Genomic DNA, 23,085 nt, shown 5'->3' on the forward strand with positions numbered 1-23,085 from the left:
GTTCACAGTTGGCCCTAACTCATGCCCTGGGCAGGACCTGCCTCCACCCAGGATGGTGCTGCCAATAGAGGCTGGCCATCAGCTACCAGCAGTCATTTACCATTGCTTGAGATAGTTTAAATTTAAAGCTCTCACCCACAGTACACCTGCCTTGGGTGCTCCTATGCACAGTACACCTGCCCTGGGTATTGCGTTAAGGAGCATGCATGCTGTCTGGCTACCATGTTTCAACACACAGCGACCATTTCTCCTTGTAGGTATGGTCTGTTTAGCTCTTTATGCTGTTTTAATTAAATGTACTAATTGAATAATCTTAGGTTTAGATGAGGAGTGAAGGGGTGCCCGAGGGTCCCACAGGAGGAAGCATGTTACCCCTGGTCAGAAAATTACTGCTCTGGCATTTGTCCATTCTGTACAGCCATTCTGAGTTCCTACCCCAAGACAAATGCTGAGGTAGGTTTTCTAAGCACAGGGCAGGTCACCCACACAGTCCCAGGGGTCCCAGCTCTACCTGCGCCAGGCACACAGATTGCCATGATGTGGCTATTCCTTCCAAAACTCATGTGGACAGTAAATTGTCAGATACCGTGGGAGGTATGAGCTTCTCCAGGTGGTCTTTACTGGGCTCTGGCCATTAACCTTTGAGTGGCTTTGTTACAGAGCACTTTCTTGTTCTTGCTCTATCTCTCCCTACCCATGCTTGCCCCTTCACCCCTTCACCATGATGGCCTCAACATATAGAAGATGTAGGCTCTCTCTCTCTCTCTCTCTCTCTCTCTCTCTCTCTCTCTCTCTCTCTCTCTCTTTCTCTCCGCCCCTTCTCCCCCTCTCATAAATTAACCAGCCTATCCGAAGCAAAATATGGACCCAGACAAGGCTACAGGGACATGCTTTCCTTGAGTGGATGAGTCTGAGGGGGTGTGGCTCCCGTTTGCCTCTTACTGGGACACCAGTGGTACAGCAAGAGTGGTCAAGGGTCATAATTTATTGAGTTGAGAACTCACAAAAGGCAACATTATACAACCACTCACTTCTTGAGCTTGTAAAAATGATTGTCACTCACTGTTCATCACAAAAATTCTTTTAATGAATAAATAATTTGATGAAATCAAAAATATTTACATTATAAACAAATGGAAAAGCTTTGGATCTGTGACTGACCAGGTTACAGTTTTGGAGCAGGCCTCCCCAGCTTTTCTCTTAGAACCCATATAAATCCGCTAGAAACCACAGCTCATACAACGTGTCTCTGTTCATTACACCGTTATCTGTTAGTCTTCGAAAGCTATATAATCTTATATTATGTAACATGTTAAAATACAAATATTAACTAAAAGAATATATTATCATAATGCCAGGTAGCATTCTCCACAGAATGAAACATACACTCAGCTGTAACAATGACAAAGGGTCACAGACACAAAAAAATACCCCAAAGGTACAAATTCCTTCATAAGAATCTAATTGTGCTCTTTGACTGACCGCATGTCTGCGCTGCTCTAATGGCCAGTGGCAAGGAGTCCAGTCTCTGGCGACTGTCTGCTGTGGTTTGGTCACGCAGCAGCATTATAGGGAACTGGGCAGTGCAAGCAGTTTTTAGAAACACTTTCTTGGGCTCTTCAAAAGAGCCAATTATGCAAAGCAAAAATAAACATACTGACAGTTCTTCATCTTGTCCTCATGGACGCCACAGAACGTCTTGACTTTGTGGTAGGAAGGGATTTCTCTGCAGAGCCGTTGACGCTGTCAGCCAGAATTCAAGTACTCCAGCGCTACCTCATAGCAGAACTTGTACTGATCCTAGAGAAGAAGGCGAGATGTCAGCACAAGTCTAAACGGCCTCTGTTAGAGCCATCACAGCACGTGTCGTTTCTTAACTGCAACCCCAAACTGAGAAAGCCTTCAACTAGAAGTGAAGGAGAAAGTAACAGATTCGAGCAACAGTGTATCTATCCACTGTGGATGCTTCTCTGCACAGCCTGGGGGACAGAAGTCCCCCCACCTGTGTGTACCAGTGCTCTGGGAGGTCCCGTGCAGCTAAAAGATGCTTAGGTTCTACATGCGATTTAATATCAGAAAAAGAATTGCCCGCCAGGCGTGGTGGCACAGGCCTTTAATCCCAGCACTTGGGAGGCAGAGGCAGGCTAATCGCTGTGCTTTTGAGGCCAGTCTGGTCTACAAAGGGAGTCTAGGACAGCCAAGGCTACACAGAGAATCCCTGTCTTGAAAAACTAAAACAAACAAACAAACAAAAAGAATTGCATCTGTACTGAACAAGTAAGGTTTTTTGGTTATTCCATAAACAGGGTGCATTGACCATTTGGATGGCATTTCTATTGTAAGTCATGCAGAGGTGATTTAAAGTACATAGAGGATGTGTTGTGTATAGGCAAACTCTATGCCATTTTATACAAGGGACTGGAGCATCTGGAAGGAGTCCTGGAACTAATGCCTCATGGGTAACAAGAGATGCTGGTGTGCTGTCCCTGTGTGTTTTACATGAGTATTGACAGCAGTCTCAGCTTAGTGCAGGAAGATAAAGAGGGACCAGGAATGCTGTGGGAAAACGCCTGCACGCCTTGTCCCTAGCAGGTTGGTAGGTAAGGCTTCTCTCCTGTCATGAGAACTGATGATGGGCTCTTAACTATCACGTACCTTACTGTGGCCATGGTTTTGAGACAGTTGTGGTAGAGGGGAAAGTGGGACAGGTTAGACGTAAGAAAGAACAGTCCTCCAACACAGACTGTGGGTTCACTGGAGACGAGGACCTGCCTTCTTGGGAAGAGTGGTGCATTGTGGTCCAAATCTGAAACGCCTTTCTCAGGTATCATGTTTTGAGTTCTTGGCTCTAGCTGGTATTAAGGTTCTGGACACTTAGGAGGAGGGATCTAGATGGAGGATGTAGTTCACCGGCAACGGGTGCATAGGGGAGATGTTATCATTGCCCACGTTATATCTTGGTCTCTGCTTCCTGGTCCACTAAAATCAAACAGCCCCTGTCACATTCTTCTGCCATAAGGATCTGGGTGGCTCTGCCATGCCCTCTCTGCTGCAATGGACTGACAACCTCTGCGCCCTTCCCTTACGTCACAGCTGTACTCCAGGGGCTAGGGAGGAGGGGAGGCTTTATGGAGCCAGGGGAGGGGACTTGAAGTCTTGGTTTGTCTGCATGATTTTGATTTCTGCCATTGTTCTTATTGGCATCTTCCTTGATTCTCAGTTGCTCCGTGTTAGATGATAAAAACATAAGACCATTAAAAATGGTAAAACAGGCATCCTGGGAAAAGGCAAGAGGAGAAGAAGTGAAGTACAATAATGTTTGATATCTTCTGGGAAGCCCATGTCAGTTCTTGAACAGTTTTAGTGACGTTTAAAAATAAATTTGGGTGCTTGTGGTTACAACCAGGCCCTCTTAGGAACTGTCAGATCTTCATTACTAGTGTCTAAATAAGTTTTTTCTCCCCATGTATAACTTAGCTAACTGTGGCTTGCTTGTTAAACCTAAATTCCCAATTTTTTACTTTCAGTGGTGTACTTATTTACTGATGAGATGATAATATTGGATAATTCAGGGGAGAAAAGCCAGTTATGTGTCTGTTTTCTTTATTTCTGGAACCAAATCCGTCTACATTCATGGTTATGGTTATCTGTAAAGCTGCACTCTTGTTATCGTGTTGATTTTTTTCTAGGAGTTTCGAATAGTTTTGTTTTTTCTTCCTTCTTCTCCTTGTTGGCTTGAAGCATGGCACGAACCTGGTCTTGAACTTGCAATCGTCACCTTTGTGATTTGATATATTTTGTGCAGCTATCTGATTCCTTTACGTTTCTCTTTTGTATACCTGTTTTTCCATTGGGGTTCATTACTTTCATGATGGTGGTTATTTTTTCCTCTCACATCCAGATGTGGAGCTTCGTTCAGCATCATCTTAAAGGCTGGCACGGTGGGCACGGACATCTCAGCCTGATTTTCTTCGAAACACTTTATCGCTATTTATGAGTGGCAGCCCTGATGGCACAGTGCTCTTGATTGGCAGTTGTTCTCTTTGAAGTGCAGGAATACTTTTTCATTCTTGCTTTTGTACTTATTATTATTATTTTGCAGGTTGTAGGGTGTGGTACAGCACATGGGTGAAGGACAGCATCTGGAGGAAGTCAGTTCTTTCCTTCCACCATGTGGGTTGGGGACGGAAGGTGACGGCCGTGGCAGCAGGTGCCTTTACCTGTTGAGGCAGCTCACTAGCCTGTGAGTCATTTTCTTTTCAAGTCTTGGACTATGTCATTCCATCCTCTCATGGCTAGGAAGGTTTCTGATGTGAAACTCGCTGCTGCTCTAACAAGGAGATCCTTAACTGTGAGTTGGCAGATTCTCTTAAGCATTTTATAAGTTTTTGATTTGTACTGTTGACAGTCTCAGGTAAAGTCTATGGTAAAGATCTTTTCCTGTTCATTTCCCCATGATTTTCTTCTCCATGGATGTCTGTATCTTCCTCAAGATTAGGGAAGTTTTCTTTCATTATTTCATCAAATAGGTTTTTACACCCGGATGCCTCCAAAACACGGACACTTGTCATTTAGTGGTATTTTCACAGGCCTTTAATGATTTATTCTTGTTTTTCTAGATCTCATCTTTGTCTAACAGAGATATTTCCAAAGATATGCCTTTGACTGGATGTGGTAATGTGTGCCTGTAATTCTAGCATTCAGGAGGTGAAGGCAGGAGGGGATGGGGTCATAGCGAAAGCCTGTCTCTCGGAGTCTTTCTTCCCTGTAGGCTGATGCTAGGCAGTATGTCTCCCTGGGCTCTTCTGGGGGCATTTCTGTTTGGTTCTCTTTCAAAATCTCTCTCTCATCTGAATTTCTCCTTTATAGCCTAAGCATCTCATTGAACTAGGTAAAGCCTCCTGGGTCTCACTGGCCCCACTATTCCTTTACTTCCCTTTTCAGACATTTGTCCATTTTAACGTCTTTGGAGTCCATTACTGCAGTGAAGTTCTCTGGGAGGCACCTTACTGTTTGTCAGCACTTCCTGTGCTCTTGTGTGGAGAGAAGCTCAGGTATCTCTACCACTCATGTGAGGTGGTCTCACAAGATACTGCCCAGAAGAAATGCCTCGGGGCATCAGGTCATGCCTGCTGCTTGTTGCCTGCTGCCGTGCTAGCCCTAGCTCTGCAGAAGCACCTCAGTGTAGGAAGCCTCTATAGAGCATCTTGGCCTGGGATGAGTGACCTTTGGCGTAGCACAGTCAGAGACCCACGGTCTCGGGTGGCCACCTGAGACTTGGAGCTACTGTAGTCATAAGCAGGTGTGGTGTAGACAGCAGTGGGTATGGGGCCCTCTATGTGCCGCTACTCCTGTAAGACCAGGAGTCCAACGGATACAGCTATGGTTCCTGTGGCACTGTAGTGATGTAACCCCAGCAACTGCTTCTGGCACTGGCAGCCCCAGTGGTACAAGAGGCCTGAAGCTCTGGCCCTCTAATGTGCTGGTCCACATGGTTCAAGGTGAGGGCAGTGACGGTTGCTGCGCAGCCCTCTGTGGTGCTCACATGCCCCAGTCTGGACAGCAGTGTGGAAAGGGGTGGGTAGGAAGCAACTTACAAGTCTGTTTCCCTCCTACCTCCTGCCTTTTCTCTTTGCATTTGCTTTTTTTAAACTCTTGAACTGGAAACATCATGACTTGCCCTCGGCAAAGTTCTATTTCTGGTTTGCATTCTACGATTGATTATTTTAGCACTAGATGCTTTTATTTTCAGAATGTTTAAAAAGAAGCAATTTGAATTTCAGAATTCTAAAAGGCCGCACTGTCAGATTGCCGCACAGACAAATTGGCCACCAAGTGCTCCAATCATCTCTCTAGGTCTGTGAATCCTAGCGATGAATTTTTTTTAATGTAAATGAAATATCTCATTGCATCATAGTGCTTCTTTTCAGATCTAACCGGGCAATTAGTTTCAGTGACTGCCATGGATAGTCCTTTTAACATATTCAAGCAGTGTTAGTAGGTGCTTGTGGCTGCTGGCCTCAGGTCACAACAGAAGGTGGAGACTCACAAGGGGCTTCAGGCTTCTCTGCTAATGCATCGCTGCCCACAAGTCACCGGAGCTGCCCTGTCTCGGGCTTGACTATAATTTTCAAAATGAGTTCCTCTTCTCCCATCTCATTCATCCTGAGCAAGCTGCCAATCCTCAGAGATTCTGTGATGACCAGTTTCTGAATCATAAAAATAAGGGGAAGGCAAAGAGAGGCCACAAATTGCCATGTCCCCTCCTCCGAGCTCCTGGGTAAATGCCTCAAATCTTCCTACCTTGGAAACTGATTACCCTTGATCACCAGGTACAGCCCTGTCTGCCGTGGTCTCCTCCCTCAGCTCCCCTGCTTCTGAATGGTGTAATTAAGCCACATGAGCTATCTGTGTGCTTAAGAAAAAAAATGCTTTGGTCCTGAGTTTTCCCAACTCAGACCTTAGCTGCTGGCATGAAGTGATGGCCTGGGGCAGAGGCTCAGCAGGGTCTCATTCCCCGTCAGAGTCTCTAGACTCTGAAGCTGGCTGGCTCTGCCCCTGAGAAGGGGGAGAAGGTTGCTTCTGAAATGGAACCCAAAGCTGAGGTCATTTTTTAAAAGTCCTGGCAGGTGGCTGGGCTTAGTACAAGAGTCACGAGGCCAGGGCTCCTGAGGGCAACTCTGAGGCATCCCGTGAAGGGCTGGCACTCTGCCTTTGTCAGCACACAGCCTGTGCTGGAGGAGCTGAAGGGGGCCACAGTCAGTCAGGGCACTTCAAACACCTCCTGTCAATTGCTCAAGATTCAAAGAGAGTAGTCTGTCTAACTTACCTGAAGCAAACTTCCCTCCCCAAGGTACCTGTTAGAAACTCAGACAAGGTTCACAATGGCAACAGGACCCTTCGGGCTGGAAAAATCTTCCTGCTAGGAAGCTGATGTAGTCACTGGGCGTAAATGACTGTGGGTGGTGACGGTTGGGTCCCAGCAGGTCACAGCGCTGATGTGTCAAGGAGACTCGCCAATCCTCATCACCACCCACCAGATGGCTACAGAGAGTGCGACTGTGCCTTCAAGCATCAGAACTTTGAAACGGGCAAGTCCACAGCAGCTGCTGAAGGCCACTAGTGTCTAAACTGATATGAAGTAAGGGAGCTCCCCTGAGCAGCCTGGCAAGCTCCTTTCTTCCCTGTTAACTAGAACATTCACACTGTGGTACAGGATGGGTATTGCCTGGTCAGATTTCTCTTTTGCCTCACCCCTGCAAGGCCCCATTTCATGCACTGGTCTACTGCTTTCTCTCCCTGCTCTGGACTCCCCCAGATGTCTCTGGCTGTACTTTCCCTCGTATCTACAAGAAAAAAAAAAACCCTCTTTAACCATACCTCTGGGTGGTCATGTCCTCACTCTATACCTGGCTTGCCAGAGGTATGAAGCCCTGGTTGCTCAAGACCAGAGTGTACATTTTCCTGAAAGGGCAACTTGGCCATGGACAGGACATCAGGGAACCACAAGTCCAGCCGCCGACTTGCAGGCAAGGCACTGGGTGGGCAGAAGGGAGCTGTCCAGTGGTAGCTCTAGAGAAAACCATACTCAGGGGCTGTTGTCTGAGACAGAGCCCAGTGAGGAGGGCAGTGTGAGGGGCTGCTGGGGCCTGCCACTGAAACAACCCTGACGGCTTTCCTGCGACAACTTCAAGGCCACTGTCTCAGAATCTAACTCGGCCGAGAGTTGTCCTTGTTTGTTCTGGGGGCCCAGAATCTAGGGATGGTGACAAGGGCTGCTCAAGGCCATTGTTAAGGCTAACATGGGATCTGAATAAAGTACAGCCACCATTTCTGGATAGAAAAAAGTTCTGACCTTATATTCTAAATTATTATTTTATTCGGTATGTGTGTATGTGTGTGCGTGCGTGTTTACAGAGGCCAGTAGATCAGATCTCTCTTCCTTTCTCTGTCTTATTCCAGGGTCTCTCTCTCCCTGGAACATATGCTTCTTGGCTAAACTGGAAGCTAGCCAGCCCCAATGATTCCTCTGTCTCTTCCCCACATACTGCAGGGGTTACAGACGCTTGTGAGGCCCAGCCTGTGTTATGGGTGCTGGGACCTGAACTCAGGCCTTTATACTTGTGCACAAAGTGCTCCCAACCACTGAACCATCTCCTGGGTTCTAAATTAATTTCCCCCCTAGCAGCAAAGCTGAGAATGTAAGGAAATAGACCTCTAGAGAAGTCTAGGTATTCCTGAAAGTGCCAGGCTTCAAAATGAGTATGTAAGCTTTCAAAGTCTGGAGCAATTTAGAGACAGCAGCACCCAAAGGGAGAAGCAAAGAGGCGGGGCGGAATCCCTGTGTATTCTTTCCAGGCAGGTGGGGAGGGCACAGTACAATTGCAGCATTGGGGGTTCCAGATGGAGGGAGCCATTTTGGGTATCCTCTTACCTATGAGCCATGTGAAGAGGTCCAGTGGGGCCCAGGCATTGGTTTCCCACTCCATTCACCCTGCTTCCTGGCTAAGCACTTTAGAAGTATGTTCTAGAACATACTCATTCTCCAAATATGCAGCTCTCACATTCAGTACCCTTCTCAATGGCTGGGCAATCTGTTTTTTTTTTTTTTTTTACTCAGATCTCAGCTAGCCTACTGCACACGGAACAGCCACAGACTTTATTACCCTGAACTGAGCTAATTAATTCCTTCAGCCAATGCTTATGAATTCTAAAATAGAGAGATAGTGTGTATTTCATGGACACAACTCCAACCAAACACAAGAGCTCTCCCTCTCGCTCCGCTCCAGGAGCTTCGAACCAGATAAAAAGAACACGGTGACATTTTTCCTCTGGTCCCCAGCTATTATCTATTATCTCGCTAACAGTCACTGTGACAGATTGGCAGTGGTTTTCTTTGGAAGTCTTGCAATGTCCCTTCATTTCTTTGTCATTGACCTTCTCAAAAAGATGGGTGCTGGCTTCGGTATTCTGGGCTTCCAGGGACCCTGTACTCGCGACTAGAATTATCCACACCAGCACAGGACACAGTGAGGAGGGAGTGGATTCCTAAGTTGCACCACAGTAAGGAACCATGGTTGATGACAACAAATTAAATATTTCCAAACAGCTGTCAGAGAGGATTGGGAAGGTTCCCAACACAAAAAAAATGGGGAAAAAAAAAAGCCTGAGGGGACAGACACGCCAGTCACTGTGTTTTGATCATTACATGTTGTACACCTGTTTTTCAAATGTCACGCTGTACCGCATAAGCATGCTGAATTGCTGTAAGTCAATGAAATTTAAATAAAAAAAGACATTCCTTTGGGGGGGGTGTTACCTGTAACAACCCAAATTCCAATATTGTTATAGAATAGCCGTTACAGCATAGGATCCCTCTGTTCGGCCCTCTGAGCCTCCCTTGTCTCATGAGGAATCACCCTGGCCAGGATTCTGAACCACTGATCTGAAGGCGTCCTCTTTGTTTCTGGTCCTAAGAGTGATGAACGCCTCAGTAGAGTCATTACAGGAAAGGCCTGGGAGGGTGGTATGCTAATGCTGTGTCAGTCTCCTCCAACACTTGGATATGTGGCCTTTGTCCCAAGGACCACAAAGGCATCATCAAGCTCAGTGGACCCCTGTACACTCAATAACGATGCCTCTCTGATTTGCAATGCCCTAAACACATTCACAAGCATTTCCATATTGCGTTGCCTCAAACAAAGCTACCGCTACCCCGGCTGATAAAGGTGAAACTCAAGGACACTAACACAGCAAAGCTCACATGTTTGAGTTGACAGCACAAATGAGACTCCGATTTTGGTGTCTGTGATTTTGTTTTAGGGCAGGAAAGAAGGGGTAAATGCGTGGGGAAAAAGGATTCTTCTTGGCAGAGCTGATGCAATGGCCCATAGGTTTGAGGTGGCTATTGTTGCAGTGACAGCATCTCCCTCAGCACACAGACCCCTCACTACTTTCTCAGATTGAGCTCCACTCTTGACCCCTTTTGGCATTTCCTGGGCTTTAAACTGTACTCCTACAGAGCTGTGAGCCTCAGAACACAGCCCAGCTTGCTGAGCCCATGTCACTCAGCGACCCCCTCCATCTCTCCCGCTTTAGTCACTGCTGAGACCCTGCACTGGGGCATTGGTTCCCTCCAGATCTCCAGTCGCAGAGACGCACAGAACCCAAGAGAAATGCTTCTTCCATGAAGCTATTCTTGAGTCACCGTGGCTGGCATTCTAACAGCTCCACATAGGAGGAAAAAGAAAGGATTTCACGAGATACTCCAAGAAAATAATTGCGCCTAGTCCTTTGTTTCTCAACTCCTCTAATGCTGCTCTCAGATATGGCCTCCGTAATTAAATGCAGTATTCTGCATGTCAAACCGAAGTTCACAGCTTTGATAAATATTAGACGATTAAGCTATTTATAAAATCTATAATTTGAAAATCTGGCATTTCTTGTACTATGATTATTTCTTCTCCACCAAGACTAAGTGCTTAGCCACGTGGAAGGCGCTGCCAGGAAGGGAAATTAATAAGAATGTTCACTTGTAAGTCTCCACTATTTCTACATTTCAACAGAGCTGAGGTAGTCTCCTCTGAAAACAAGGAGGGGAAGCAGGAAAGAAGGGGAGGAAAAAAAAAAAAAAAAAAAGAAGTGGCATGAGCCAAACACCGTGTTATGCTTTGGGAATGAGTCTGCTCTGTCAACGGGCATCACCAGTGTGGGAGCTAGAGAGGAATCCTGTTCCGTCCTACAGGGTGGGACAGACAGGCTTCCTACCGACGCCCTAGAGAGCAGGACAGACAGCTGGACAGACAGGCTTCCTACAGATGCCCTACAGGGCAGGACAGATGGCTGGACAGACAGGCTTCCTACTGATGCCCTACAGGGTGGGAGGGACTTCCTACCAGCAGGTCCACCATGTTCGGCTTGTTGTTCCTCAGTGTCTTGACAGCATGGAAGACGTCCACAGTTCTCTGGTGTCGGAGCATCTCACAGACTATGCTGATGGCGCAGAATGTGCCGCTGCGGCCTCCTCCGTTCCTGTCATGGAAGAAATCAGATGGTTGGACGCTGTTTACTGTCACATCACTTCTCGCACACTGCCTGTGGAGACATGTGGGCCGAACTCTGGAGAAAGGTAAGAACGATGGTGCAAAGAGAAGATGCTGGCTTAGCATGCGGCCCACAGTTCAAGCCTCACTTTCTCCTTGGCCCAGACTATTATTTCTGACAAGATTCCTTACTGACTTTCATACAAAGGGCTCATTGTGGAAAAATTTCAATGAGTAGACACCTCATCAGACATCTGGCAGGAAAATTAATGATAAGTGAGGTTATGTACAAACACATGCCTGCCAGGCCTTTGAAAAAGGTACTAGAATTTCGTTATCTCTGAAACACAAAGGCTTTTTAAAATCTTTTTTTTTTTTTGAAACCTAAGTTTAAGTATGTGGGAACACTGCAGATACAGCACACAGAGTTCTCTTGCCTGCTCAACCTGAAGTGTACATTTTACATAACCAGTGTTCACCCTCCGAATCAGGAACTAACTGTGCTGCCACACTATGGCTGAACTACAGACTGCTGTCAAATGGTACCAGTTTCTGCATTAAGGACCTTTTTGTGGCCTGGAATCTAATCTTGTGTTTAGTTGTCACTTCGCAGCTCTTTAGCCTTCTCCAGTCTCTGACAGTTTTCCCTTGTCTTCTTGTTATGGTTCCTTCCAATGAGCTTTGGCTGGCTGCTTCGTAGAATACAGAACTCAGAATGTAGAAAGGCTTTGAAGAGATCCACCATGTGTCCTTGCCACAATCTGAAAAGGCCACAGCAAGTCCCACGGTGGACTGCCCTTTCTCTTGGGTTCCTTTGATGTTCTTTTGTCGTTGGAGATGAGGGACTAGGCTTAGTTAAGAGACCCAGAGAAGGTCTCACAGCCACTCTAGGATTCATGTGGTGATGTGTCTCCATCCCACAGATGTTCCTCTTGCCCACGGGCGAGTGCCGGTGAGGGTTTTTACTGGCAAGTTATTATCCTTCTGTTTGTAGTGAGGTACTTTAGGGCTGTGCAAATATAACGGTTCTCCTCAGTCACAGCTGATTTTCATACACAGTGGTGGGTCTTGTTTTCAGCAATTTATTATGATTGTGTTATTTCTCTAATGTCGGCTTTGTATTTTCTTTCCTCGTCCAACATTCTACCATAACAAATAGCTATCTCTCACACTACCCGAAAATGTATTTGCTTTTATTATTTATACCAACCTGCTGAGATTGGTATAATATAATAAAATTTTCAGTTTTTATTTATTATTATATATGTGTTAAAAATTTGTCATCAATAATTATCATTGCCTCAAATTATTCCAGCTCCGGCTATGAGGAGTTCCATCAGGTTGGGTCCATGTTTGTATGGCATTCTCTGGCCTGTTTTTGAGCATATCTGTATTTTCTGCTCTTCATCTTATACTTTCTACGCATGAGTTCCCTTTATAAAGAGGCAGATGACCTTTCACTTGTTCATAAACACGATACACAGTAACACTGAATAGTCATCACTTTGTAAAAATTTCCTTTTGAGGGAGTGGCATGACATGGTGGGCACGTGGTGGTTGTAAGGGAACTTTGCGGAGTAGATTCTCTCCTTCCTTCCTGTCTTCTGTCTTTACGGGAGGTCTGGGGGTTGAATTCAGTTTGATAGGCTTGCACAGCAAACACCTTGACCTGATGGGCCATCTCATTGGCCTAACATGATTGGTTTAGTGTCACTGTGTCTGACCAGTGTTCCAATCCTGGATGCTTTCTTTTGGTGACCTAGAAAAGAACTCTACATGTAAGCAATGCATGCATATTATTGGGTGGTGTTCCATAAATTTACTGTGATTGACAGGTTTCCTCTTTGTTCTGAAGGATTTGTTGGAGGGAGCGGATCATTGTCTGCAGAGAGTCCCACATGCTAGATTTTCTTCCTCATTGCATCTCTGATATGGTTTAAACTATTGTCTTTGACCTGCGCATCCTGTATATTGGCGGCTGGCGTGGGTGCTCATAAAGGATCCTGGATGGAGGAATGGCCAATTCAACGTTTTACTCATATAAATAAATTATAATTTTCCTCATTAGCAAACAGAATGCATCTGGTTGTCCCTTGCCTTGCTATCTTAAGATTGATAGTGTCAGCGATCACAGACAACGGTCATGAATGTCAGCTCTTTTTTCTGTTGTAGCATCCTCTTTAGATGAAGAATAACATGGCTACATGAAGTCCAGGGAAGAGAAGCAGACACTGGGGGTTAAGTTTTGCAAACGTACACACTACATTGGCTCCATCGGATCCGCATCCAGTCTCCTGGCCACTCCCAACCCTGGCTTCCTCTCACCGCCATGCCCTTGTCAGTGCTGCTGCACCACCAACCACCAATCCCTGTTTTATGTCTTTAAAGAAAAATCCAGCCATTCTGGTGGGCATGCAGGTGGGCATGCAGGTGGGCATGCAGGTGGGCATGCAGGTGGGCATGCAGGTGGGCATGCAGGTGGGCATGCAGGTGGGCATGCAGGTGGGCATGCAGGTGGGCATGCAGCGGTTCTCCCAAACTCTGAAGTCAAACTAAGGATGTCGATAATTGTGTTCCTTTTCTCTCTGATGCTGGGAGTCAAGCTCCAAGCTTTACATAAGCTAGACAAGGGTTCTACCAGGAAGCCCACACACCATGCTTTCTCTTCCAGAGCGTGATGCCTATCAAAGGTCTTGCTCATTAAAAACCAAAGGATCAAATGTCTTGTTCTTAGGATTTGCGGTACTTGCAGACATTCTGGCTCTGGGATGTGTGTGTTTTGCATGCCGCCCCCACCTTATCTATCCAGAGCTTGTAACCAGACTCGACCATTTTAATTCAGCACATCATTGCGCTCCCTCAGTGGCCAGGGCTCTGTGTTCTCTTAGTCTATGCCAACTTCCTGCTCCTGAGGAGTTTCTCCCATGTGTTCGAACGGAAGTGGTACTGTCTGCTTTCCACACTTGGGGATGATTCATCTCAAAGGATTTCTGTTCACTCATGAGAGAGTTTGATGTGTCCAGTTTCCCCTACTGTCCTGTCATCACACGCTGCAGGGGTCCATGCTGTAAGTCAGGTGACACAGGGGCGTGCCTCTGCCTCAGGCACTCTTCTGCTCTTTGCACAGATGGTCCACTGTCCTGGCTCATTGGGTCTTTACATCATGTCTCAAAAGTTGCTCATGATCACACCCACTCTCTCCAAAGGTTCAGAATGAGGGCATATTCTTGTTTTAAAAGCAGCAATATGTTTATAAGGAAGAGAATTCCCTGAGTATCTGGCCCAAGGCAGCATTCCATTTGGAGAGCTCTCATGCAGGTGTACTCTGCCCTCAGCCAATAGGTGGCACTGCACCATGCTGAATACCTCACAGAGGCCTGTTAAACCACTTCCAAAGTAGTTTTTATTTTCTTCTGACCAATATTGGAAGATACCAGTTTAAGGTTTCTTGTAGGTTTAGAAGGCAGGCAGGAAGGCAGGAAGGAAATCCAAATATTTTCTACAGGCTGAGTATCACACCCAATGTCATGCCAAGAAAGCAAGAGGCAGCTCCATGGGAATTAGGGGAACTTGCGCAGGGGGGGGGGGGGGGGGGGGGGTGGTGGGGGGGGGAAGCCCTCACAGAAGATAAGAAGGGGATGTCAGGCAGGCAGAGGAGGAACAACAACAGATGTCTACCACTGTGTGTGACAGCCAAACAGCCCGCTGTTAGAGGCACCACACAGAACAGTGATATAACTGCCTCGTTCGAGGGTCACAGCTGTCTTTTGGAAGAACGCTGCCTACAGCATGCAGTGATCTAACAGGCCTTTGCATATTTCTTTCACACCTCTCCCTTTCAGGTCTCTCCACTTGGCTTGTGTTAGAAAGCGGGTAGGCCAGGGTTGAAATGAGTTAAGCTTCCAGATATGACGAAGGCCTTCCAGATGCAGGAGGGCTATTTGAAAACTACCTTTAATATTAAAAATACAAACAACGGGGCTGGAGGAGTAGCTTGGTAACAGAGCACTTGTCTAGCGTCCGCAAGGCTCTGGATCCCACGCCCATGCCCAGGAAACAGAACACAAACAACCCCTGCAAACACAGACCTAACAGATCTAATACCAGCTAATAAATGTTAACTTCCCTGTTGGGATTTTTTTTTTTTTTTTTTTTTTTTTTTTTTTTTAACAGTGTAGAGTCTTTACTACTCTTTGTACACTAAGCCGTGAACCCAGGAGCAGTGGGCTCCAGCAGCTCGGGCTCCTTCCCGTTGGTCCTCACTAAGTTGCTTCTGTGGGCGAGGCAGGCTGGAGCATCAGCTGGACCCAGGTGCTTTTCTCTCTGGCTTCCTCCCCCCCCCCCCCCCCCCCCGGTTGTTTCCCTTTATCTCAGGAAGCTATCTTGGTTCTTAAAGTGCTTGATAGCTCAGTCTACACATCTATTGGCAAGACTCACGCCTTAACTTACTTGCCTACAACATGTTGCCTACGGCATGTTGAGTGGATGTCTTGCCATGACAACACTTTCCGGGCATTTCTTTCTGAACACTGCCCATTCCTGTAATGTTACAGCATCATCCTTCTCGTATATTCACAGGTACATGGCCACAACCCAAAGCCCAGCTCTATATGTCTGAAAAGGCCTAGAGAACACATAGTAGGTGCCCAGAGAACACATAGTGGGTGCCTGTCTTCTTTCATTTGGTGCTTATCATTTTGGCAAGTTAATAAAAGATGGCTGCGGGGAAAAAAGCCCACTGTGAGGTGATGAGGCCAGTATGGCGAGACTTTTGCATTTTCTTCTGAGAAATGGGAAGGGGGATGGAGTAGACATTTCTGAAGCATTGAGCCCGCCCGTGGACAGCAGACCATGGGGGAGGGACGAGTATACTGCCCTATGCAAGACAGAATAGGGGGCCTTAAGATGGAGGACAGGGGTGAGTGTGTTCCTGAGACTCTTTCTAAGGGACTAAGCTTCCTGTAGCATGATGAGGGTCTGAGAAGAACTCAGGGGCTCCACTACCTGAGCTAAGGCTGGGGAGCTGGGAGTAACTGGTCCCTCAGCCACTTGCCACTTAAAGTTGGGGTGGCCACCTTTCAGACGAAGAGTTTGCTGTGCTTCAATTTGGGAGTGATCTCATCACAGCTCCTCGCGGCGTTCCTCAGAAAGGCAACATATGCTCAGACGCTGAACTCCTAAAATCGTCTAAGCATCTTCCTGACTGCTGTGCCTTTTATTTGCCTGCTCCATTAAGCCACTTCTAGCTGGATGACTAGGTGCACAACACGGCCAATGAGAAAGTGTGGGTGAAGTGATCTGGGAGGCAAGGCATTCTCCCCTCAGTGGCTCTCAACACTGATGGCACACGGCAATCATCCAAGAGTTTTTAGTGTGCAGATGCCTGGGTTCCATGCTGAGACTGGGATTTAGTTGGTTTCCGTGTGGCCTGAGGGCTACCCTAATGACTGCCAGTGCACAGGTCCCATTGGGAAGCATGGCCTGAGATGTTTACATTTTAGCACCTGCTACACGGTTGACCTAGATGTCACCCTTAGAGGACACTGGTTCTGTGCTTGTCAACTTTCAGTCCCTGTGACAAACACGGAATAAACAGCTCATGTAGAGATGATGGCACGTTTGGGCCACAGTTGTGAAGTTCCCACCCCATGACTGGCTGGCCTCGTGGCTTGGGGCCTGGTGGCTTCGGGCCTGGTGAGGTAGCATACCACTGGGGGCGGGGCATGTGGCAAAGGAAGGGTACACACCGCATGGCTGGGAGACACAAGGAGGAAGAGCCCAGAGTTCCATAATTTCACTTGGGGCATGTCTCCAGTGACCTACCGACCTCCCAGCAGGCAGGCCCATGAGGTTTTCTCCTAGTACCAACTTGAGACCAAGCCTTTGCCATGAGGGTCTGTACAGGATATTCCAGACCAGCCTATGACAGACTCTAGTCGAATCCTATCAGTGGCCCATTTCCAGAGAACATCTCTTGCAAGAAGGATAGAGAAAAAAAGGAAGAAAGATTCTGCATGGTGTCCAGTAAAACGATCAATTACTCCCGCGAGGTAACCCAGCTCGGCCATGTGGGAGGAATCCTTGGTTATGGTATTTGCTGATTTCAAGTTACCAACAGTCAAACAACCAGCCCCCGCTGAAAATTCCTGACGATTTAACTGTAGGCTCTTGAGCTATGAATTACCCACCGAAGCCACCCTGTGTTTTCCTCTTCTCTGGTGGTGGGGGTTGGTTCCAGTTCTAGGGTAATGTGTATTTTGATCACGGTGACAGAGCACCTGTAGTTTGAATGTGCTTTCCAAGTTCCCGTGGTGGGAACTTCATCTCCAGAGACATTAACGATATTTGAGGTTGAGGCCTTTGGGAGGTTCTCCGGACCAGATGAGGGGTCTCCCTGGCATTTGTGGCTCTACGAGGAGAGCTGACAGTACAAGAGTGGCCTTGTTCTGTTTTGCCACATGATGGCCTCTGCTATGTTATGACCTTTACCTGGTGCTTTGATTTACCAGTTTCCAAAATGTGTGGGGGGACTAAGTCCAACTCTGTGGTTTATAAGCCTCCTAGTCTCCTGTACCTTGCTGGGGAAATGGAAAACAGGCCAAGACACCCAAGTACACAACCTGTGTGTTGTGTTTCTAGGAAGCTGACTGATCATTCAGCGAGAGCACTGATTGCCCCTCTCGCCCAGGGCTACTCATGTCTTCTGTATTTACAGCAGGAGGAAGGCAAGCAAGTGGGGAGCGGGGCGTGACTCCCCCGCGATAAGAGCTCCACAGCGTACTTACAAGCAGTGCACGACTGTGCGGCCTTCACCGCCATTGTATTCGTCCTGCCACTTGTCCACCTGGCGGATGAGCTTCAAGAAGGAACGCTTGGACACAGGTGTGTCCCTGTACATCGGCCAGCCCAGGAACTGGAACTGCTGAACCATGCGATGTCCATCCTGGGGCTGCAGAGGGCAAGGCAGCAATCAGGGATTGGAGGGCAAGTCATCACTTACTGGATTCCGGGGGGTCTGATCCCCTCCCACTTCATCTTCCCACCAGAGCAAGGTGTTACTAAGGAGACTGAAGGCAGCACAGGACCAGAGGTGATTCTACAGGCTTGGAGAATTATGACTTTAATCTCTGGTGGTTATAAAGATCCAGGTGCTTTAAATGACAGGCCAGAGATAAACAAGAGTGGAGCAGAGTGCTCACATTTTTGCAAAAGCCGAGAGAAAAATAACATCAGGATTGACCATGTTGTGTATTATGTGGAAAAATGGCCTCACTTTAATTACAAGTAAATTAAACGTAAGGGATAAATTATAACCTGGGAATGTTTGTGAGCTCAATGCAATGTAGATCTAACTCTGTTCTCTATATAATATGGCTTTGATTAACAATGAGGTCCTTGCTGAGCTATCGATCACTAATTAATCATTACGTATAAACAAACAGGATTGCAGAATTAAAAAAGAAGTATTACTGGCTTTGGCGTTGGAAGGACCCCCTTGGCACTCAGCACTACTTGGCACAGGTTGGTCTTTGGGATGCACTTTCCTTGTCAACTCTTTCTCCTCCTCTGCCTCAGTCTCCCCTTGTCCCATACCTGGGGCTAACAGGAACTTCTGGGTTCAGTTCTGGGGTTCCTTTTTCATCTTTCGGTCTCACTGGTTGGTTTCAGTTAGTTTCATTGCTTTAGGTATCACAGGTCAGTCAGCATGTAGACCTCTGTTCTGAATGTCACCCTCATGTACTCAAAAACCAACCTCAGGGCTCAATAGTCACCCCAAACCTACTGTGTCCCAAATTGAGCTTCAGCTCAGCTCCTTACCCCAAAGCCATGTGTTTTCCCCACAGGTAAAACAATTCCAGTTAATGATCATCAGGCTACTTCCTTCTCAGGAGCCAAATCTTGTGGGTCGCCTTGACTCTCTGAGAGCCTGCTGCCCCAGTTTCAGGATCTAGCAGGCTTTCTCTACCACTTACTATCTCCAATTGCCGCTACCCCTGTCATACCCCTGTCATGCCTCTGCCATTTGTCATCCAGCTCTGTCTCACAGCTGCCAGGACTCTCAGAGAGCAGAGTTTACAGATGTAGAGCCCGCTAGCAGTGGCAAGGGAGGCCCTGCAGCTAGGTCCCTGTGCTCACACGCTCGCTGCCTCCTGCCCTTAGCTCACTGATCCCCAGCCACAGAAGTGTCCTACTCTACACAGAGCTCAACAGGTGCAGCCCCCTACAGCTGTCTTCCCAGCGAGCTCACGGCCGCTGACTTCCTTCCTCAGCATCCGCTCACATGAAATGCCTACTGACCGACCCCGGTACACAGTAGCCGGCCAACATTCAGTTAGACAAAATGAAACCCCAGTTCAAGCACCACAGAGGCCAAGTCTTACCCGGGAGGCATTGTAAATCCGGAAGATCCTGCTGATGATGTCTTCTTCCAAGTCTGCAGACACAAACTCCACCTGGATGGGGCCATGTCTGTGCACTCCGTTTTCCGGCCAGTACTGCGGACACAACTGAACCCAAGACACAGAATGACACGTGTGATTACAGGAGAAGATTGACGGCATCAATACAATTCTTTGAATTTCAGTTCCTCTCATTCCTAAAAGGCCCAGACACCAGGACTTTCTGTGGTGGTCATTAGAGTCTCTGTGACACAGCAGCCTTTTGTAAGGTCTCTCTTGCATGCTGAAGGGGATGCCTGGGCGCCGAAGAAGATGCCATTGGCCACCATTGAAATGAAGATATTTAAATGGACATGCCCAGGTAGCAAGACCCCGTCTCTGTCATCTTCTGAGGGACTGCTGGGAACAGGCTAACTTTGGATACTATTCAGAACTGGCGGTGTGCTGGGTGTATCTTTAAATTCTTCGAAAGCAAACTGATGTTATACAAAAGGAGGATTCATGGCTTGGATTTTCTTTCTTGATGCCTTTAAACTTTTGAAATGATATAAAATTTCACTGTCACATGTGGCAAAGGTTGACTTATTTATTCAAGATCACAAGATAAATTCTCAGTTAGCAGAATCAACTGAAACAATACGCTGCCCTTTAGCCTCTTACCTATGATAATGACTAAGAGGGACAGTGGGTAGCCGAGACTATTCTTTACATTAACTAGGTCTGTTGGATTTAGGAATTACATTTATTTATTTTTCAAATAATGTTTTCCATGGAATTTTTTTTCTTCCTCGCCAGCATTTCCTGGTGACAAGTTATTAAACTGCCTTGTCAAGCAGTAGCATGCAGATGTTTATTTCCTCTTTGATTCCCAAGGGTACCCACCCATGGTTAAGATTAACAGGCACATGGCAGAGAGCCTAGACCTTGATAAAAGCCACAGCAAACACATTTAAGCAGTTCTGCCCATTTCTCTATGGGCAGAGCGGCCTAGCTCTCTGCTTATTTTCCCAGTTCAAGCGCCCGATCAAATGCTTGCCATTTATACCACAGAAATATGAACAGCCCAGACTGGCATCTCTTGGCACACCGTGCCCTACATTCTGCCCAGGGAAACCGTGTAGAAAATGGCTTAAATGGTGCATAACGCGTGCACGAACTGGCCCGATAAATACTTAAAGCGGTCGAGCGGCAGCCCGCACGCTCGCAGAGCCCCAGAGTTCCAGCTCCCAGTTTGGCATTTGCTGAGACGCAGCGTCCCAGGAGCCTCTCAGGCTGCCCTCTGGAAATCAGCAAGATCTGCAGGATAGAATGGGAGTCCCTTTGTTTCTGATTGCCAGTCAGCAAAGGTTTGGTTGGAGTCCAGATAGTGTGCATTTACAACGGGGCTTTAGCGCTCAGACACTGGTGCTCAGGTCACGGACAGATGACCCACACGCACCTTCATGCAAGGAACAAGGCAAAATGACCCCACACAGGGCACGCATCCCTTACCTGATGCCTGGCCTTTAAATTTGTGAAGTGTACCTGCTGTCTAGAAGTTAGAATGACAGTCTCTGGTTCTATTTGAACAGGGTATGCTTTTGCAAACAGTGACAATCTGTTCTGAGAGTGGAGAGGAGGGAGGGAAAATTCTAAGACGTTGAGGCTAAGCTGAAAGGGAAAGACAGGAACAAGGCCTGTCATTATTATTTCATCAGCTAGCTTCCGAGCGAGAGCCTCGGCCATATGATGCAGCGTCTCCAACATAACTAAAAACCTTAGCTGCATATGTGACATTAAGGGTTTGGGGAAGACACCTTGTCCTGTTTAGGTGCTAAAAGAGGCCAGGAGCCTCCACCAGAGCTCCTGCCCTATTTAAGACAACAGCTTTTTCTACTGCATAGGAAATGAAGTTAGTTCCCAAATAAGTTTATTCTTAATACACGCTGAGCTTGAAGTTTTCCCAACGCCCTCTGTCATGGAGGTGAAGTCTGTGCTGAGAGTACGTTCTGCTCCCACAGGGCCTTGGTGCTGACTTTCCTGACAGCTCCCCCCCAGGGAAGTCTGCTGCCCTGCTCACTAGCATGGCTTTCTGCTTCCTCTCTATTGTCTGCGTGAGCCATGCAAAAACGTCATTGAATGGTCTGAGCTTATACCCTAGACTCACTTTTGTTTCTTTTACTTCCTTTACAAAGAATCAATAAAGCCAATTGCCATTCTTTAAACCAGCTTGCCTCCCTCCACTGTGCCTCCCTCTTGCAGGCCCCGGCTGAGCAGTTCGAAGAAGCCTAGATGCCCGAGCGTGAGATCAAGGCCTGTCTCAACTGGTTGGCTTGCTCTTTCTTTAGCTTATGGCTCAGCTTGGACTCTATCCGTGCCCTTGAAACTCACTGATGGATGTTTTAGTTGTTTATTCCTATCTTTTTATGTCCCGTGTCTATGCCGTTGGTATGCCTTCTTGGTTTTCACCGGCTTTCTTCTGTAGCCTGTAATTCTCATTTGTAACATTGGTATTTCCATACCCTTCCACAGGCCTCTAAACACTGGATGCGAGGCTTGCCCATCTCGTACAAACGAGACACACATAGACTCGACACCGTGACTTGAGCTCTGCCTGGCAGAATCCCCGGACTCACCTGGGCAGGATCCACATCGTTGAGCATAACTATGGATGTGCAGTGATAATCCAAGACCAGTCGCCAGAAGTCTTTGACGGTGTTTGGCAAAGGATGCTGGGTGACTATAAATGCTGAAGGCTGTTTGTAGCTCTGCAAACGCAAAAGAGAGAGACCCAGATATACAGAGCACAGCATGAGGGGAGGCAGCAGAGTTATTTTGTGCACATGGAGATGTGCAGCATGTATTTAGTGCTTGTTGAATTTTATCACCTCTGTTAACACCAAAATGGACTAAATAAACAATTTTTTTTTGGTGAAATTATGATGAACTATTCTCACTTAAAAACTATGGGGACTTCCTAATTATTTCTTACCATTTTAAAAATATTTCTGACAGGCAATGTATTGACTCTTTCCATATTAATAACTTTAGTGGAGGAAGTTACTTTAAAAACTAAGTACAATGAAAATAGTTTTGTTTCCCCCAAAACTTGTTTGCGTGTTGTTTATCTAGGTGACACTCTTACTTATTCCTGCCATAAAAGATACACATGCTTTTGTCAGCTCGGGGAGCTCTAAACAAGCTTCAGCCCCTTTTATGGTATCATACCAAGAGAACTAAAATTCACACATTAGCACTGAAAAATATCCATTTTCTTCATCGTCGGTTGAATAGCAGGAAGTAAACTGACTGGCGAGAAGCAGTGAGTTGTGCTTTCTTCCCGTTTCAATTACCGCCTAAATTAAGAAGAAAGAGAACTAAATATTGCCAGTCACAGTATCCCCTGTCCTGCCAGAGGACCCAACAGCTGCCTCTTGCTCTCTGGCCAAGCAGACTAAAAACCTGACTGTGTGGCTTAGGTGGGTTCCATCTCTGAGTACGTTGGACAGGTGATGCCTGAGTAGGAACTTCTGCCCCACATAAGGAATGCTAAATCTATTTTTGTTTTTTGCTGGAAAGAACAGCTGGCCCCGACAAGGCCAAAGGGGCAGATAAGCACTCCCAGGCTGCTTGGGGCTCTGTCTCAAGGATACACATTGGTCATT

The 23,085-nt window shown here is 46.9% G+C and overlaps 1 protein-coding gene across 1 annotated transcript in view; it reads right to left on the reverse strand.

Moving 5' to 3' along the window:
* Nucleotides 1-1,177: 1,177 nt before the first annotated feature.
* The window catches only part of Ptprm (protein tyrosine phosphatase receptor type M), a 680,548-nt gene continuing 658,640 nt past the window's right edge, over nucleotides 1,178-23,085 (reverse strand). The window contains exons 29-33 of the mRNA XM_051154461.1: nucleotides 22,057-22,188; nucleotides 19,424-19,549; nucleotides 17,828-17,991; nucleotides 10,896-11,031; nucleotides 1,178-1,800 (exon numbers count right to left, since the gene is read on the reverse strand). Coding sequence (XP_051010418.1) covers nucleotides 1,747-1,800; nucleotides 10,896-11,031; nucleotides 17,828-17,991; nucleotides 19,424-19,549; nucleotides 22,057-22,188 — 612 coding nt within the window. The 3' untranslated portion in view covers nucleotides 1,178-1,746. The remainder of the gene's footprint in view (nucleotides 1,801-10,895; nucleotides 11,032-17,827; nucleotides 17,992-19,423; nucleotides 19,550-22,056; nucleotides 22,189-23,085) is intronic.

Source organism: Acomys russatus, chromosome 12, assembly GCF_903995435.1.
Source record: "Acomys russatus chromosome 12, mAcoRus1.1, whole genome shotgun sequence".
Taxonomy (NCBI): Eukaryota; Metazoa; Chordata; class Mammalia; order Rodentia; family Muridae; genus Acomys; species Acomys russatus.